The following is a 19,234-nucleotide window of genomic DNA, read 5'->3' on the forward strand; positions in this document are numbered from 1 at the left end:
CATCTCTCATGTACCGGTGCTGTCATGGGGAAGGGAAAAATCATATTGTCAGTTCATTTTTATCACACAATGTACGCTGTAAAAACCATTCCCAAACAACGTTGTCAGAATTGCGTTTCTTTCGCAATTTCAACGCATTTGGAATTTTTGTTCCTGTTTTCCAGTACATTATGTGGTAAAATGAATGGTGTCAATCAAAAGTACAACTCTTCCTGAAAAAAAACAAGCCCACATATCTATTTCAACGGAAAAAAATAATAAAAGTTATGACTCTCGAAAGAAAAGAATAGGAAAAAACTAAATATACGGAAATTGCTGCATTTTCACCCTTCTTTCAACTGACAAAGGGGTAACTTATGATTATGTAAGTTAGAGAATAATGGTTTAGAACATTGGCCAACCCCTTTATTGCTAAAATGAAAACGTTGTCTTTAATTGAATTGCATGAATCTTTTTTTTTTTTTTTTTTTTTCTCTTTTTAGGGTGTTGATTTAAAGAAACTTACAGAAGCTGGGGCCTTTATCTGCAAAGCTCTCGGAAGAAAAAGCAATTCTAAAGTGGCACAAGCAATGTGCAAACTGTGAAGATGAACTCCTGCTGGGTGCACAATGCCCCCTCTAAATTTCAGGACCTTTCTAGATACTTCAAGATCTGTTTATTATGGATGAAATGTTCCACGTCTGATTACAGGATCCACTCCTTGTGGTGGTGGTTCAACTGTTTTCTCATCTCAGTAAGATAACGTGTCATTGGCAGTGATTTATACTTAAAGTGAAGACTATCCTCTCCAAGAACGTTTTACCTGTAACGGCACACAAAGTACTGTGCTAAAAAGTAGACAATGCAAACTTTGTCTGTATCCTGTTGATCATTAGTCTGGTTGACTTGTCCACTACAAAAAAAAAAGACAAACTTGGCAAGAAGAAAATTGTCCAGTGTCACAATATTTCAGAGACTAGGGGAAGTTTTTATTCTGTTAAACATGTTTTATATCTACTTATTCAACGTAAAATAATATGTATTGGGCATATTTCTATTTTGTGTAGTGTCCCTATTTCCCATATTATAAATATGGTGTTGCCTTAATATACGCCGTTCATAAAACCTAAGGTAACAATAGTCTCATTTATGTTCTTGAAAGCAAACCAGCTTTGGCTGATTGCTTACCGTGGGAAACACTGACACTTCTCACCAATCTAATGCCACTATAGTCTTAAGGTACCTTCACACTAAACAACTTCACAACGATATCGCTAGTGATCCGTGACGTTGCAGCGTCCTGGCTAGCGATATCGTTGTGTTTGACACGCAGCAGCGATCTGGATCCTGCTGGGAGATCGCTGGTCGGAGCTAGAAGGCCAGCACTTTATTTCGTCGCTGGATCTCCCGCAGACGTGTGTGACGCCGATTCAGCGATGTCTTCACTGGTAACCAGGGTAAACATCGGGTTACTAAGCGCAGGGCCGCGCTTAGTAACCCGATGTTTACCCTGGTTACCAGCATAAACGTAAAAAAAACTACATACTTACATTCCGGTGTCTGTCACCCGGCGCTGTGCTTCTCTGTACTGTCCGCGCCGGCAAGCCGTAAAGCACAGCGGTGATGTCACCGCTTTGCTTACGGCTAGCCGGCGCTCACACAGTGCAGGAAAGCACAGCGCCGGGGGACAGACACCGGAATGTAAGTATGTAGGGTTTGTTTTGTTTTTTTACGTTTACGCTGGTAACCAGGGTAAACATCAGGTTACTAAGCGTGGCCCTGCGTTTAGTAACCCGATGTTTACCCTGGTTACCAGGGGACTTCGCATAGTTGGTCGCTGGAGAGCTGTCTGTGTGACAGCTCTCCAGCGACCAAACAGCGACGCTGCAGCGATGAGCATCGTTGTCTAGATCGCTGCAGCGTCGCTAAATGTGAAGGTACCTTTACCCCAAAGCAAGTCCTCATGCTACTGTGTTAAAGGGAGCTTGTCATGTTTAAAAAAAAAAAAAAAAAAAAAAGCTATTAACCTACAGATATGGGGTTATATCTGCAGGTTAATAGCAATTTGAAGCTGCCAGCATCCGCACCAAGTTCCCCGCTGCTGGGAGGAAATGTACTTTATTCCTCCCTGCTGCCTTGGGCTTTCAGTCATAAGGGTGTGGCTTCAGTCACAGCTCAGTATACAGTGGGCATCAGTTGTAACCACGCTCCAGTTGTCATTCTGTGCCAGGGGGTGCAATTACAGCAGCCGCTCACTTTATACTGAGCGGTGAATGAAGCTTAAGCTTGTCGGGAAGAATAAAGTTAATTTCCTCCCGGCAGCGGGGCTCTCAGGGCCGGGCATTTCTGAGGGCTATTAACCTTCAGATTAACCCCATATGGAACATGTAGTTTCAAAATGGCTGGACATAATTACCTTGTGTCACTCTCTGCACTTTTTATACAGAAAAGCCAATCTCTTCAGAAATAAGTGGATATGTACCAACATCTAATCATTACAATATTTCAATATCATGTCCAAATACCAAAATGTATGTATGTGGTAATATAAAACAAGAAATGACAAGGAAACTTTGTACTTGACATTGACAGGATCACCGCAGCCTTTGGAAGCAGTAACCTCCTCCATATGTTTTTTTTTTTTTTTTTTTTTTGTAGCCATCGGTTTGTTGCTTTACCTGTCTGATGGAAGTTTTGACTCTCCAATTCTCTCAGGCTCTGCTATTGGGAAGAAGAACCCTGGAAGCATTAGAGTTTAGTTCTGTCGAAGGATTTTCCATTGGCTTGAGATAAGGGCACATTGTTGATCAGTCCAAAATAGGACATTTTTTCTTATTTTTGTAATTACTGGTAATCCTTTTAATTTAATTAGAAGGTGTAAATAAGAACCTATACAGCAGTTGTTTTGTACAGAGCAAAGATTTTTTCATGATAAGGAATATCATTATAATATTTCTGCCGGAATGAAAAAATGTAATGAACTACTATACGGTTATTTTCTTTTTCCCAAGGAATGCGGCACACAACAACAAGATCGGGAAATTTTGGAGTGGAAAAAAAAAAGCATGGATGGTCTTGATTGCACAAAGCTATTAAGGGACTATGAAGAGAACACAACTTGGGATCGTGCATAGAATAATTTACACTTTTAACTTGTGTAAAAACTGATTTTAAACTGCTTGCCCAAAACTTAAAATGAATTCTACAGATCATTGTCATGGTCTTTGGCTATGTACTCACACTTGTCTTATTGGGATATCGTCGAAGATGTATGGGAATTCTATTTTGATTCACTATTGGTGTGTGGGAAATAATAAATCTTGACGTTTCAAGAATTCTCCACAACTTTTGCATTGACTAAGGGTATGTGCATACTGAGTCTTTTTGCTTAGGTTTTGAGCCGAAACCCAGGTTTTTAACAAGTTTTAGAAGAGCATTTTCAGGAGTTTCTGCTTCAAAAACTTTAATATACCCTTACCGTGCCCAAAAGGTCATTACTAAAGCATTGACTGCTAGATGTCATCCCTATCTTTATAGGGACAATAGCACAAATGAAACTTGTTTTAAATATAGGTAGACTAGACACAGAAATGAAGAAGGAAATCCTAGCAGAAAAATTCCAGGACAGATGGAAACGGTTTATTCTAAACTACTGTTCTGGGGGAAAAAGAAATCAAATAGTCACCCTCTCCTTGTGACGGAATGGTACTCGTTAGAGAGTTAGAAGGGAACATTTGGATATTGTATGGCAGAATTGTAATGGTGAATTGTAGGAGATGGAATCATTTTGTAGTCATGATATGATTGTGTGAAATTGACAACGGTATATCTTGGATTTAATACATTGACACAATTGTATTTTGGATTTGTCCAAAATTTCGCCTACGTGCTAGAATCTGCAATTCTTTTATGTTCATTCATGAAAATAAAATATATATTTAAAAAGTGCCAAACTTTACAACAGAACAAATCAATACTTTGCATATAAGCCATACAATGTTACGTAAAACATGTTTTGCTATTCCATTGCATATCTCAATGAGGAATTGCCAATGTCCTTGCAATTATATAGCATGAGGGAAGATTAGTGTTGTACATGTAAGAGAAGTGATGAGATCTAAAGTCTTAAACTGTTAACCATATAAAAGTAATCTTATGCCAAAAATTGAGGTGGATTTGCAGAGAACACAACATGAGCAATCTATTGCAGATTTTGAATGGTTGGTTGTGTCGATATGCCCATTTTTTGTGTGGAAGCTAATTAAGTTCTGCTAGAAGACATTTAGCGATCAGTGATTTGTTTGGAGTCTACACTATTATCCCTGTATTAGCACATAGTGATAACAGGACATTTAAACAAGCACACAGGTCCAGACACCCGTTATTAGGAGACCTAATGGTCGTTCTGGTGATGTATTCCTGTACTGACAATTCTTCTCGCGTTGCATTCCTGTACTGATGGTAGTTCTGGTGATGTATGCATGTAGTCATGGTAGTTCTGATCCTGTAATACTCTTTAATTTGTCAGACTTGACAATCGATCAGTATAGGGGCAGTGTGCTGTCCGTTGAACACATGGACAACACAAAGACTGAAAATACAGTCTTCTGAATGCCATTTACCGTATATACTCGAGTATAAGCCGACCCCCCCCCCCCCCCCTAATTTTGCCACAAAAAACTGGGAAAACTTATTGACTCGAGTAGAAGCCTAGGGTGGAAAATGCAGCAGCTACCAGTGAATTTCAAAAATAAAAATAGATGCTCCATACCATTCATTATTGCCCCATAGATGCTCCATATAAAGCTGTGCCATATATAATGCTCCATACCATTGATTATTGCGCCATAGATTATCCATATATAGCTGTGCCATATAGAATGCTCTGCACCGTTCATTATGGCCCCATAGATGCTCCATATAAAGCTGTGCCCCATATACAATGCTCTGCACCGTTCATTATGGCCCTATAGATGCTCCTTATAAAGCTGTGCCATATATGCTCTGCACCATTCAGTTTGGCCCCATAGATGCTCAGAAAGCTGTGCCCTATATGCTCTACACCGTTCAGTTTGGCTCCATAGATGCTCAAAAGCTGTGCCCTATATGCTCTGCACCGTTCAGTTTGGCCCCATAGATGCTCCACATAAATCTGTGCCATATATAATGCTGCTGCTGCAATAAAAAAAAAAAACACATACTCACCTTTCTTGCTTGCAGCTCCCCAACGTCAGGTCCTGGCGTCTCTCCGCACTGACTGATCAGGCAGAGGGCGCCGCGCACACTATATGCGTCATCGCGCCCTATGACCTGCACAGTCAGAGCGGAGAGACGCCAGGAAGATGGAGCGGCGCCCGGCGTGTGGATCGTGAACAGGTAAATATGACATACTTACCTAGTCCCGGCGATCCTGACGCTCCCCCTGCCCGTCACACTGTCTTCGGGTGCCGCAGCTTCTTCCTCTATCAGCGGTCACCGTTACCGCTGATTAGAGAAATGAATATGCGGCTCCACCCCTATGGGAGTGGAGTCCATATTCATAAGTTTAATGAGCGGTCCCACGTGACCGCTGTACAGTGGAAGAGCTGCGGCACCCGAAGACAGTGTGACAGGCCGGGGGTGCGTCAGGACCGCCGGGACTAAGTAAGTATGCCTCAGCCCTCTGTCGCCCTCACCCGCCGACCCTGCCACAGACCGTGACTCGAGTATAAGCCGAGAGGGGCACTTTCAGCCCAAAAATTTGGGCTAAAAATCTCGGCTTATACTCGAGTATATACGGTAATATAGATTAGAGCCACATACCTCAGTCGAACAAGTATTTGACAAAGTCCTCTATAAGCTTGATAGCTGCCTGTCGAACAATCAAATCAGCTATCTTGCTCAATTCTTCCATTTACAGAAGCACTAATGAGCGCTCCTGCACTCACTATGAGAGCCATCACCAGATATGTCCGGCAGTGGCTTATCAGAGAACTAAAAAGATCTGTAGTCCAAAATTGGACATACTAGATGCTTATCTCCCTAGATCAGGGATGTCAAACTCAAATACACAGAGGGCAAAAATTAAGAGCTTGAACAAAGTCACGGGACAACCTTTATATTTAGTTTAAAAAAAAAGTCTACAATTGAGGAAGTTTTTCCTTATCAAATATAATGATGAAACTTTTCATATGGAAACAAACTTAAAGGGTTTGTGCCACGTACAAAGTACATTTGAATTGATAGATCTTAGAATAAAATATTGGAATGATATAATATGTTATTTAAGAGCAATATAAAGCATATGGCCTAATTTAAATATGTAATAAGAAAAACCTTGAATAACACAGATAAAAGTATGATGCCATATAGTATAACGGCCACAAGGTGCCCAATACAGAATAATGGGCTCCACATAGTGCTCCATACAGTACAAGGGGGTCCTGCCTTGCCTTCCATACAGTATAATGGCCCCACATAGTGCAGCATAAACTATAATAGCCAAAAAAGTGCTCCATACAGTGTAATGGCCCCACATAGTGCTCCATCCAGTATAATGACCCCCACATAATGCACCATACAATATAATTGTGACAAAAAGTGCTCCATACAGAATAATGGGCCCCACATAGTCCTCCATGCAGTATAGCGGGGCCATGCACTGCCTTCAAAAAAGTTTAATGGCCCTACATAGTGCTCCATACAGAATAATGGCCACAAAAAGTGCTCCATACAGTATAATGGTCCTCACACAGTGCTTCATAAAGTATAATGGGCCCTCCATTACCATCTATACAGTATAATGGTCCCACATAGTGCTCCATGCAGTATAATGGCCACAACAAGAGCTCCATACAGTATAATGGCCCCATATAGTGCTCCATACAGTACAATAATCCCACATAATCCTTCATCCAGCATAATGAGGTTCACATAGTGCTCCATACAGTATAATGGCCCCACATAGTGCTTCATATAGTATAATGGGCCCCACCTGGAAAAAAATATATATATATATTTATTTATTTACCTCTCCCAGTTCCCCTGCTGTTTCGGTCTCTTCATAGTGTCTTCAGATCCTCTGCACATCTCGGTATAGTGTGAACATTGTAATGACCTCACCATGCCCACTGAGCTGAGACGTCAAGCGCAGAGGGGGCATTAGAGGAGAGGGAGCGTCAGCTCATGCTCCTTCCTCCATCATTGCTTTCAACTGTATCTGCATCCAGGAAGGTGATACAGTTGAAAGTGTGATGCCAAGCAGGGAACCTGCCCATCTTCATGGGCCAAATATAATTACCAAGCGGGCCAGATTTGGCCCATGGGCCAGGGTTTGACATATGTGCCCTAGACAATTGTCACGAAAACACTTCTCAGCATGTGACGTGATGTAGAATGTGCCTGCACAGGTTAATTTATCTCCTCACTGAATCGAGCTCTCAAACTCTGTTTTAGGCTATAAAGTGAGCATAAATCATACCCCGACACATTTAGCACACCCCAATTTAACTTGCTGCCGCCACTCATCAAACACACAGGGTGATTATTTCCCAAAATATGTTGCTGTCAGACAATAAATAGAACACACACTCGCTGAAGGTCTGTTGGATTCTTTTAGAGCATAGAAGGTCAAACTTATTAAAGATTTTAAGCTTTAATATAAAAATATACAGTGCTTACAATAAATATATAAAAAGGTAAAAAGAAAATGGCACACAAATATGCGTTTCCGTCTATAGTTATCATCTATTGTCGTGAGGGAAGGAGAAGAGGATGATGATGCACATCAGCCTTGCAGGTTGCCCGCACATGTTAACACCTTTTTGTGTCACCCAGTTTTTTATAGCCCTGATTATAGGCTCATATTTCCAGGATGACTCGGATTAGCTCATTCAAAGGTTGCTGTCTGTGAATGGACGATGTGCCAAGATGTAGCATTTCAAATACCCTGTGCCCCACCTCCCTTCCTCTCTACATGCAGACAATAGGAAATATTACTTCTAGTTACAACCATCTGCTAGCTTTGTGAAGCTGCCATATCCTGACACCTCTACATGCTCCCTGGAGATCCCCCCTGTGGCTGAGTTCCTGCAATAAGAGCAGGCAGACTCTGTGTCCTTTGTATAGTGACAATATATGGTTGTAGCCTTAACCATTTCTACTATTGACCTTAGTCTACTTTACAATTACGGTATACTTCCTTCACAACAATCATCTGTCAGAGGACCCAATACATACAAACCTGTCAATATTTCATGCCTTGTCCTTTTTTTTGCATCAAATAATAATTTATATATCCAAACAGTATCAAAAAACACTTTATTTCAGGAGCTACTGTACGTTGTGTACATAATATTCTAGGGTGCTAATAATTATGACCATGGCTTATTATTTATCTTCATTTTCTTGCTAGCTAAGTCAATGGCTCCATAGCATACTGTACAGAATAATAACACAAGGAGAAAAATATTCAAAACAAATGTTTATTAAACTTTTATGGATATTCATATAATTGTTCCGTTCTGCGTTTGTATGGCAGGAAAAATAATACTCAGTTTTCTTTATTCTTAGAGCTGGCTATCTCATTATAATGTTTCTCCACTGATTTCGATTGCAGTGCAAGGTATAAAAGTTCATCTGGCACGAGGTTTAGAGCATAACTCTGTAGAGAAAAAAATATGGTAAATCATAAAAGGAAAGGCAAATGGAAATTTAAACTCTAGCTCCACATATGATTTAATGAAGTATAAGGGGCAATTATAATTAAAGGCACTTCAGGCAAACTACGGCAGGGAAGAAACTCCACCAATAAATTATAACAACCAGAGCAGTGGACCCAGAATACGAAAATACATTTAATTTTGAATTTTATGTAGAAGGATAATGTTTTTTACCTGCAGAGAGTGTGACATACATCCACTAGTTCTTTCTGTGTAGCCAACAGTGTTCAGTGCTTCATGGGCAAAATCATCAGCAGACTTCACAAAAATGTTTGTTTTTATTTTATAGGTCATTTCAGTTGAGACAAACATTGGCATCACACACTGGATGGAAAAAAAAACATATTAAGGAGAAGCAATATACTTTCTCAGTCATTTTCTCTTAGTGTTTTTGTCAGGAATTTTGAAATAATAAGCTGTCTATATTGTCTACTTCATGCTTCTGCCGTAATAGGCCATCTATCTACTTAATGCTTCTGCCGTGTCAATGACCTAGCTTTTGCCATTATTAATGACCGTTCTATTAACTACTGTGCTTCTACATAATCAAGTTGGAAAAAGTTACACGTCCAACAGAAGAAGGCAAAAACAAACCACTATTTGGTAGTAACCAATTTTCTCCACGTAAAGGTTAGAATTTTCCTGTCTCTAAACATAGCACACAGTCTAAATTTTAATTTCTAATTTAATATGGACTATATCTAAAAAAACAATATCACTTTTGTGAGACTTTTTAAAAAAAAAACACTTAACCCCTTTACCCCCAAGGGTGGTTTGCACGTTAACGACCGGGCCAATTTTTACAATTCTGACCACTGTCCCTTTATGAGATTATAACTCTGGAACGCTTGCATGGATCCTGGTGATTCTAACATTGTTTTCTCATGACATATTGTACTTCATGATAGTGGTAAAATTTCTTTGATATAACTTGCGTTTATTTGTAAAAAAAAAACGGAAGTTTGGCGAAAATTCAAAATTTTCCACCTTTGAATTTTCATGCCCTTAAATCACAGAGATATGTCACACAAAATACTTAATAAGTAACATTTCCCACATGTCCGCTTTACATCAGCACAATTTTGGAACCAAAATTCTTTTTTGTTAGGAAGTTAGAAGCGTTAAAAGTTGACCAACAATTTCTCATTTTTACAACACAATTTTTTTTTTTTAGGGACCACATCACATTTGAACTCACTTTTAGGGGTCTATGTGATAGAAAATACCCAAAGTGACACAATTCTTAAAACTTGCATCCCTCAAGGTGCTCAAAACCACATTCAAGAAGTTTATTAACCCTTCCGGTGTTTCACAGGAATTTTTGGAATGTTTAAAAAAAATGAACATTTTACTTTTTTTCACAAGAAATTTACTTCAGATCCAATTTGTTTTATTTTACCAAGGGTGACAGGAGAAATTCGACCACAAAAGTTGTTGTACAATTTGTACTGAGTACGCTGATACCCCATACCCCACTGTTTGGGCGCATGGCAGAGCTCGGAAGGGAAGGAGCACCGTTTGACTATTCAGTGCAAAATTGGATTGAATTGAGATCGGACGCCATGTCGCTTTTGGAGAGCCCCTAATGTGCCTAAATAGTGGACAGCACACAATTGACAGCATTTTGGAAAGTAGACTCTATAAGGAACTAATCTAGATTTGTGGTGAGCACTTTGAACCCCTAAGTGCTTCACAGAGGGTTATATTTGTAGATTGTGAGCCCTCGCGGGCAGGGTCCTCTCTCCTCTTGTACCAGTTGTGACTTGTATTATTTAAGATTATTGTACTTATTTTTATTAAGTATACCCCTCCTCACATGTAAAGCGCCATGGAATAAATGGCGCTATAATAATAAATAATAATAATGATGTAGAGCCGTAAAAATCAAAAATCATATTTTTTTAACAAAAATTATCTTTTTATTCGGACTCCCATGACAGCACTATGAGAGAGGGGATCCGCCCTTCAGGAACAGGAAACCTACAGATACAAAAGGGCAGCACCTCTCCCATGCATCAGTTGGTTTCCTGTTCTTGGAGGGACAGATGCCTACGGATATATCCTAAAGGACCCAGGCCGGCCGGCCGAATCAGGTAGCGGGGGGTCTCCTACCTCGGCCGGTGCGGGAGTCCCTGGAGACGTCACAGTGGTCCTGGCTGGACTGCACGTCGGTGGCGTGTTGCAGCAGGGAGCAGAGTCCAGAGGATTCCTTGTCTCAATCAGCGCCGGCGCCGGTAAGTATGCCCTTCCCTTCAGGTGTGTGGCGGTGCAGCGGGATGGCGAGGTACTGGTGTCAGGAGGTGGATGCTGTCCGGAGCGCTGCGGCTCGTTCCCGGCGTCCTGCACCGCTCTCAGCGTGTGCTGGAGCATTTCCGAGCTGCGGTGATGTCAGGGGCGGAGTCTGCAGGCGCTTCGGGGTCGCTGGGTGGCTGTACATGCACAGTCGATCCAAGATGGCGGCGCCCGTCGGATCCTGAATGCCGGATTCATCACAGGCCCCGCTGACCTCCCAGCTGCAGCCTGAACAGTGTGGACTAATGGGGGTGGCGCCAGGCAGTCTGCTGACCGAAATCTAGGGGGATTTAAGCAGGTGTCGGATTTAGAGCCCTGCTTTGGCCACATCCTCGTGGAGAGTGATGGTGATCAGCAGCCTCAGCTGCTGGATGATGTGCGACAGAAGCCCAAGGAGAAGGATGTCAGGAGTGACCAGTCCAGTGGTAAGAGCTCATCCAAACAAGGATCAAGAGCATCGACTGGGAAAGAACCCCCTCGTATTCTGGTACCTTTTTTGGCGTGCACTGGTAAGTGATCTATGTGAATGTTCACTCAGTGACGTGGGCCCCTTATACTTTGTCATTTTAGGGGAAGAAAAGTACAGGCAAGACGAAACATAAGGAGTGCACCCTCTGTGGAATCCCTTTACCAGATTCTTATCCCAAAAAATTATGCGCCCCCTGTATACAGCAGACTGTGAGGTCTACAGGAGTGGTAGGGGTTGAGTGACATCAGGTCAGATAGAGGTTATCACCCTTATTGTCCTCCCCTAGATAGCGGAAGAATCTGCAAGTACGGCTAATTTAAAGGAGATGATCCGTATGGAAGTAAGAGAATCCCTGCGGTCCCTATCCCAGGCGGGAAGTTCGAAGCATAAAGCTCCCTTGATCTCTGATTCTTCGAAGGAAGAAAGAGAAGAAGGTTCCTATGGCTTTATTCCCTCTTCATCAGAAGAGGACTCTGGCCGATTTTGTCTACCTCTGGACCGGGTTGACAAATTACCGTATATACTCCAGTATAAGCCGACCCGAGTATAAGCCGACCCCCCATAATTTTGCCACAAAAAACTGGGAAAACTTATTGACTCGAGTATAAGCCTAGGGTGGAAAATGCAGCAGCTACCAGTGAATTTCAAAAATAAAAATAGATGCTCCATACCATTCATTATTGCCCCATAGATGCTCCATATAAAGCTGGGCCATATATAATGCTCCATACCATTGATTATTGCCCCATAGATTATCCATATATAGCTTTGCCATATAGAATGCTCTGCACCGTTCATTATGGCCCCATAGATTCTCCATATAAAGCTGTGCCCCATATACAATGCTCTGCACCGTTCATTATGGCCCTATAGATGCTCCTTATAAAGCTGTGCCATATAAGCTCTGCACTGTTCAGTTTGGCCCCATAGATGCTCATAAAGCTGTGCCCTATATGCTCTGCACCATTCAGTTTGGCTCCATAGATGCTCATAAAGCTGTGCCCTATATGCTCTGCACCGTTCAGTTTGGCCCCATAGATGCTCCACATAAATCTGTGCCATATATAATGCTGCTGCTGCTGCAATAAAAAAAAAAACACATACCTTTCTTGCTTGCAGCTCCCCAGCGTCCGGTCCCGGCGTCTCTCCGCACTGATTGATAAGGCAGAGGGCGCCGCACACACTATATGCGTCATCGCGCCCTCTGACCTGCACAGTCAGAGCGGAGAGACGCCGGGAAGATGGAGCGGCGCCCGGCGTGTGGATCGTGGACAGGTAAATATGACATACTTACCTAGTCCCGGCGATCCTGACGCTCCCCCTGCCCATCACACTGTCTTCGGGTGCCGCAGCTTCTTCCTCTATCAGCGGTCACCGTTACCGCTGATTAGAGAAATGAATATGCGGCTCCACCCCTATGGGAGTGGAGTCCATATTCATAAGTTTAATGAGCGGTCCCACGTGACGGCTGTACAGGGGAAGAGCTGCGGCACCCAAAGACAGTGTGACAGGCCGGGGGTGCGTCAGGACCGCCGGGACTAGGTAAGTATGCCTCAGCCCTCTGTCCCCCTCACCCGCCGACCCTGCCACAGACCGTGACTCGAGTGTAAGCCGAGAGGGGCACTTTCAGCCCAAAAATTTGGGCTAAAAATCTCGGCTTATACTCGAGTATATACGGTAGTTATATCAGTTAGAGGTACAATGGGCCTAGAAGAGCCTAAAACGCAACCTTCCAGACAGGAGATAATGTTCAGTGGGTTAGATCATAAAAAACGTAGATCCTTTCCGGTGAACGAAAAGATTCAGGATTTAATTCTCTGAGAGTGGAAGAAACCTGAAAAGAAAGACTCGTTACCACCCGCATTGAAGCGCAGATACCCCTTTGATGATACAGCTGTTGATACCTGGGACAAGGCCCCTAAATTAGATGCTGCAGTGGCGAAAGCATCAAAGAAAGCCTCACTACCATTTGAGGACATGGGGACCCTGAAGGATCCTCTGGATAGGAAGGCAGACACCTTCCTTAAAGGTACCTGGGAGATGGCGGCCGGATCTTTGAGACCGGCAGTGGCCGCAACGTGTACAGCCAGATCCTTAATGGTCTGGCTAGATCAGTTGGAGTCCCAACTTAAAAAAGGCGCTTCCAGGAATACAATGCTAAATGCGCTACCAGTAATCCAAGATGCTCCTGCCCTCCTGTCAGACGCATCAGTGGATTCAGTTAGAATGGCGGCCAGAGCAGCAGGACTCTCCAACGTGGCTCGTAGAGCCTTATGGTTGAAATGTTGGTCAGGAGACATTCAATCAAGATCCAAGCTCTGCGCTATCCCAAGCAAAGGGGAATATCTCTTCGGGCCAACCTTGGATGAGTTGCTAGAGAAAGCAGGGGATGACAAGAAAAAGTTCCCTAATTTGTCATCAGCATCTTACCGTCGTCCTTTCAACAGAAGGAGATTTGATCGGGGAAAAAGACGCGTATCCTCACCTTCTAGAGTTAATCTTAGATGGGGGGATAGACGCAGGAGAGGTACGGGCTACATGTTTCGCCGTCCCTCAAAAGAATGTAAGAAACCGGACCAATGACTAGCAATCCCTGTGGGCGGGAGGTTGGCAGCCTTCTCTTCAGCATGGTCTGACATCACAAATAGTGACTGGGTCTGAGGCATAATATCAGATGGTCTGAGACTTGAGTTTAATCACTGGCCTCGAGATAAGTACAAATTAACCCCTTTACGTTCTTCCACCCTTGAACAGACAGCTTTGGAAGCGGAGGTCATAAATTTATGCCTCAAAAAAGTTCTGATTGAGATCCCAGAATCAGAGAGAGGAAGAGGGTTCTACTCTCCTCTATTTCTGATTTAAAAAACCAGATAAATCATTTAGAACTATCATAAATCTTAAATCCCTTAATGAGTTTCTGGTTAATAAGACCTTAAAGATGGAATCAATCAGTTCAACAATAAAGATGTTGTTCAAACACTGCTTCATGGTAGTTGTAGATTTAAAGGATGCATACTATCATGTACCTATCCATGAGGACTTTCAAAGGTTTCTATGGGAGGGATAGTTCGCCATTTTCAGTTCAGAGCTCTTCCCTTCGGCCTATCATCAGAACCTAGGGTGTTTACAAAAATAGTCGCTGAGGTCATGGCGCACTTATGAGAGTTCAATATCATCGTTATTCCTTTTCTGGATGATTTCCTTATAGTAGGGAATTCAGCAGACCATTGCCTTTCACAAGTAAAGATGGCCATGACCAAACTAGAACGCCTGGGCTGGATCATAAATTATGAAAAATCCCGATTACAGTCCCTATAAATTCAGAGATTCCTAGGGCTGTTATTAAATTCAGAGACCCAACAATGTTGTCTTCCACCTGATAAATTATTGCATATACAACAACAGGTGTCAAAGGCGATTGATAGGCCCTCCATGGCCCTTAGACAAGGTATGTCACTGTTAGGATCCCTAACTTCGTGTATTCCCGCTGTCCGTTGGGCCCAATTCCACACCAGACCTTTACAGTCGGAGGTTCTGGTTAACGATAGAGCCTTACAAAGGTCCTTGCAGGGTCAGGTGATATTGAGTCCAGTAACTCTTACATCTCTTAGATGGTGGCTAGATAGTTTGTCTCTATCAGCAGGAGTTCCCTGGGTGACACATGTGACTCGTGTAATAACAACAGACGCTAGCCCCACGGAGTGGGGGGCACACATAGGTGACATTGTAGTTCAGGGTCTATGGGACCTCCAAACATCAGCCTCCTCCAATCAGAGAGAGTTAATGGCAATGGAACTATCAGTTAAGAAACTCCTCGTATATCTACAGGGTCACCATGTCAAGATTCTCTCGGACAAACAGGTGGCGGTGGCCTACGTAAATCACCAGGGTGGAACACATTCTGAATCTCTGATGGAAGTAGCGGACCGTCTGCTCCAGACAGCAGAAAACCATTTACTATCTTTAACTGCACTGCATATAAGAGGGAAAGAAAATGTAGAAGCAGACTTTCTAAGCTGCAACACCTTAAGACGAGGGGAATGGTCTCTGAACAGAGACATCTTCGATCACATTGTCCGCAAGTGAGGTCATCCAGAGGTGGACTTATTTGCCACCAAGGACAACAGAACAACAAGAAAATTCTGTTCCCTAAATCCCAGGGAGAATCCTCTGGCAGTGGATGCCTTCCTGGTCAGATGGGATTTTCGATTGGCTTATGTGTTCCCCCCGCTGGGCCTATTGCCCCTAGTGGTCAGGAAGATAAGGGAGGATCGGGCAAGAGTCATACTGATTGCCCCATTCTGGCCCAGAAGGGCCTGGTTTGCCTGGCTCAGGACCATGTCGGTGGAAGACCCCTGGGTACTTCCGGACATTCCGGATTTACTACACCAGGGTCTGATCAGCCATCCACAAGTGAAGGGACTCTATATGACGGCATGGAGTTTGAGAGGTCATTTTTAAAAAACAGGTTTTTCCCCAAATTTAATTGATACCCTTATGAAGAGTAGAAAACAAATAACAACAAGAATGAACTCTAGAACCTGGAGGAAGTTTCTGGCCTCTTCAGATTTCAATATTGGAGAAGGAATACCGATAAACCAGATTTTAGAATTCCTGCAGAAGGGTTTGGAGCTGAACCTATCTACGAGTACGCTAAAAGTACAAGTCTCGCCATAGGGGCCTTGTTTTCTTCTAACATTGCTAATAATTATTGGGTATCAAGGTTTATTAAAGAATTTAGTAGAGCTAGACCTATACACAAGAATAGGTTTGTGCCTTGGGATCTCAACCTAGTCCTTTCAGCCTTGACTAAGGAACCGTTTGAGCCCTTACATTCAGACTCCGTTAAGTTATTATCCATTAAAACAGCATTTTTGGTAGCAATAACATCTGCTCGTAGGGTAGGGGACATAGCTCTTCAGGCTTTCCCCTTATACAGAGTTTCTACAGGATAGAGTAGTCCTCAAACCGGACCCGGCCTATTTGCCAAAAGTGGCATCACATTTTCACAGATCACAGGAGATAGCTTTACCATCATTTCTCCCTAATCCTTCCAATACTAAGGAAGAACTGCTCCATACATTGGATGTTAGGAGGTGTCTGTTAGAATAGATCTTGGTCACTAATGCGTGGAAGAGAGATAATGCGTTATTTTTGTCCTTCCAAGGTCCTAGAAAAGGGCTTAGAGTTTCAAAGTACACACTAGCGAAGTGGATTAGAGAGGCTATATCTCTGGCTTATACTGCAGGTGGAGGTCTGGCTCCGCAGAATCTGAGGGCGCATTCCTCCCTGGCCATGGCTACATCCTGGGCGGAAGGATCTGGAGTGTCAATCGACCAGATATGTAAGGCAGCCACGTGGTTGTCCTCTCCCACCTTTTTTAAGCACTATCGGTTGGATTTGAGGTTCTCCTCTGATCTCACCTTCGGGTTAAGGGTGCTACAAGCTATAGTCCCTCCCTAAGGTAGCTTACATCTCTGTAAATCTCTTGTAGTGCTGTCATGGGAGTCCAAATAAAGCATTAAGCTACTTACTGGTAGCGGCATTTTTCGGAGGCCCATGACAGCACCCTTAGTTCCCTCCCTTTTCACGTGGGGGTTACACTTCCTATAATGTATATAATGAGATATATAGATCTCACGTGTGGTTTCTAGTTCAATGCAATAGAATATTTTTGTATATAAACTGTATATAATGTATATTTGTGTGCCACTAACCGCGGTAGTCCTCTCAGGCTCTGAAATACAACTGATGCATGGGAGAGGTGCCACCCTTTTGTATCTGTAGGTTTCCTGTTCCTGAAGGGCGGATCCCCTCTCTCGTAGTGTTGTCATGGGCCTCCGAAAAATGCCGTTACCAGTAAGTAGCTTAATGCTTTCCCCCAAATTTTTTTTTCCCAAGGGAAACAGGACAAATTGGACCCCAAAGTTGTTGTGCAAATTGTCCTGAGTACGCTGATACACCATATGTTGGGGGGAACCACCGTTTGGGTGCATGGCAGAGCTCAGAAGGGAAGGAGCGCCGTTTTGGAATGCAGACTTAGATGGAATGGTCTGCGGGCATCACTTTGCGTTTGCAGAGCCCCTGATGTACCTAAACAGTGGAAACCCCCAACAAGTGACCCCGTTTTGGAAACTAGACCCCCAAGGAACTTATCTAGATGTGTTGTGAGAACTTTGAATCCCCAAGTGTTTCACTAAAGTTTATAACGCAGAGCCATGAAAATAAAAAATCATTTTTTTTCCAGAAAAATGATTTTTTAGCCCCCCCAGTTTTGTATTTTGTTGTCCAATTTGTCCTGAGTACGCTGATACCCCATATGTGGGGGTAAGCCAATGTTTGGGTGCATGGCAGAGCTCGGAAGGGAAGGAGCATCGTTTTACTGTTTCAACACAGAATTGGCTGGAATGGAGATCGAATGCCATGTCGCGTACGGAGAGCCCCTGATGTGCCTAAATAGTGGAAACGACCCAATTGTATCTCCAACCCTAACCCAAACACACCCCTAATCCCAATCCTAACCATAACCCTAACCACACCCCTAACCCGAACACGCCCCTAACCCTAATCAGAACCCTAACCAGACCCCTAACCCCAACACACCCCTAACGCCAACACACCCCAAACCCTAATCCCAACCATAACCCTAACCACACCCCTAACCCTGACACACCCCTAACCCTAATCCCAACCGTAAGCGTAATCCAAGCTCTAACACCATCTCTATCCCCAACTCTAACTTTAGCCCCAAGCCTAACCCTAATGGGAAAATGGAAATAAATACTTTTTTTATCTTATTATTTTCCCTAACTAAGGGGTTGATAATGGGGGCTTGATTTACTATTTATAGCGGGGTTTTGTTTGGCAGCTGTCACACACTAAGATGCTTTTTATTGCAAAAAAAATTGTTTTTGCATCAAAACATTTTGAGAGCTATAATTTTTCCATATTTTGGTCCACAGAGTTATGAGGTCTTGTTTTTTGTGGGATGTGGGATGAGTTTACATTTTTATTGGTACCATTTTCGGGCACATGACATTAATTGATCACTTTTATAATAGAAAAGTGGAGGGCACCATCCAGCATAATAGCAGTAATAAAGGGGTCAACCCAAAGTATGACCTATAGTAGCTTCAAGAAAAAGACGTCACACTATATAATGGGGACCACCACAAAATAGTATATAAATCACTTATAAATTCTTTATTTCGTCAGCCAAGAAAAACACAAAACAGCACACCACACTTTTAAAATCATTTAAAAACAGAATAAGACATCAGAGGTTCCTAATAAGGAACCTCCCCCTGGACATGTAACGAAATAGGTATCATCAGATAACAAATATTCCTGTTGGTATAGCTGCTTAAAATACACATCTAAATATATGATGAAGTCATGTACAATCTTGCTGGCTTACCATGACAACAAATCAATATACAATCAAAAGGTAGTGTACTTTATATCTGGCCCAGCTCACAGCACTTAACCCCTTAGCGACCGCCGATACGCCTTTTAACGGCGGCCGCTAAGCGTACTTAAAGCACAGCGCCGTTATAATTAACGGCGCTGTGAAAAAAGTAAATAGCGCCCCCCAGAGTCGGATTTTCTCCAGGGTCTCGGCTGCCGGGGGTAGCCGAGACCCCAGAGAACATGATTCGGGGTTTTTTTTACCGACCCCGCATTTGCGATCGCCGGTAATTAACCGTTTACCGGCGATCGCAAAAAAAAAAACGCGATTTCTTTTTAATTTCTCTGTCCTCCGATGTGATCGCACATCAGAGGACAGAGAAAGGGG

At 42.9% G+C, this 19,234-nt stretch overlaps 2 protein-coding genes across 3 annotated transcripts in view; one reads left to right on the forward strand and one right to left on the reverse strand.

The window, feature by feature from the left end:
* LOC138676330 (hydroxymethylglutaryl-CoA lyase, mitochondrial-like) overlaps positions 1 to 3,932 on the forward strand; it is a 47,735-nt gene extending 43,803 nt beyond the window's left edge. Inside the window, exon 9 of the mRNA XM_069765516.1 lies at positions 483 to 3,932. Coding sequence (XP_069621617.1) covers positions 483 to 584 — 102 coding nt within the window. The 3' untranslated portion in view covers positions 585 to 3,932. The remainder of the gene's footprint in view (positions 1 to 482) is intronic.
* Positions 3,933 to 8,427: 4,495 nt separating this feature from the next.
* Positions 8,428 to 19,234, reverse strand: part of LOC138676331 (17-beta-hydroxysteroid dehydrogenase type 3-like) — a 100,577-nt gene continuing 89,770 nt past the window's right edge. For both annotated transcript variants that reach the window (XM_069765518.1, XM_069765517.1), the window contains exons 10-11: positions 8,853 to 9,002; positions 8,428 to 8,620 (exon numbers count right to left, since the gene is read on the reverse strand). In XM_069765518.1, coding sequence (XP_069621619.1) covers positions 8,510 to 8,620; positions 8,853 to 9,002 — 261 coding nt within the window. In that variant the 3' untranslated portion in view covers positions 8,428 to 8,509. The remainder of the gene's footprint in view (positions 8,621 to 8,852; positions 9,003 to 19,234) is intronic.

This window comes from Ranitomeya imitator, chromosome 4, assembly GCF_032444005.1.
Source record: "Ranitomeya imitator isolate aRanImi1 chromosome 4, aRanImi1.pri, whole genome shotgun sequence".
NCBI classification, from domain to species: Eukaryota; Metazoa; Chordata; class Amphibia; order Anura; family Dendrobatidae; genus Ranitomeya; species Ranitomeya imitator.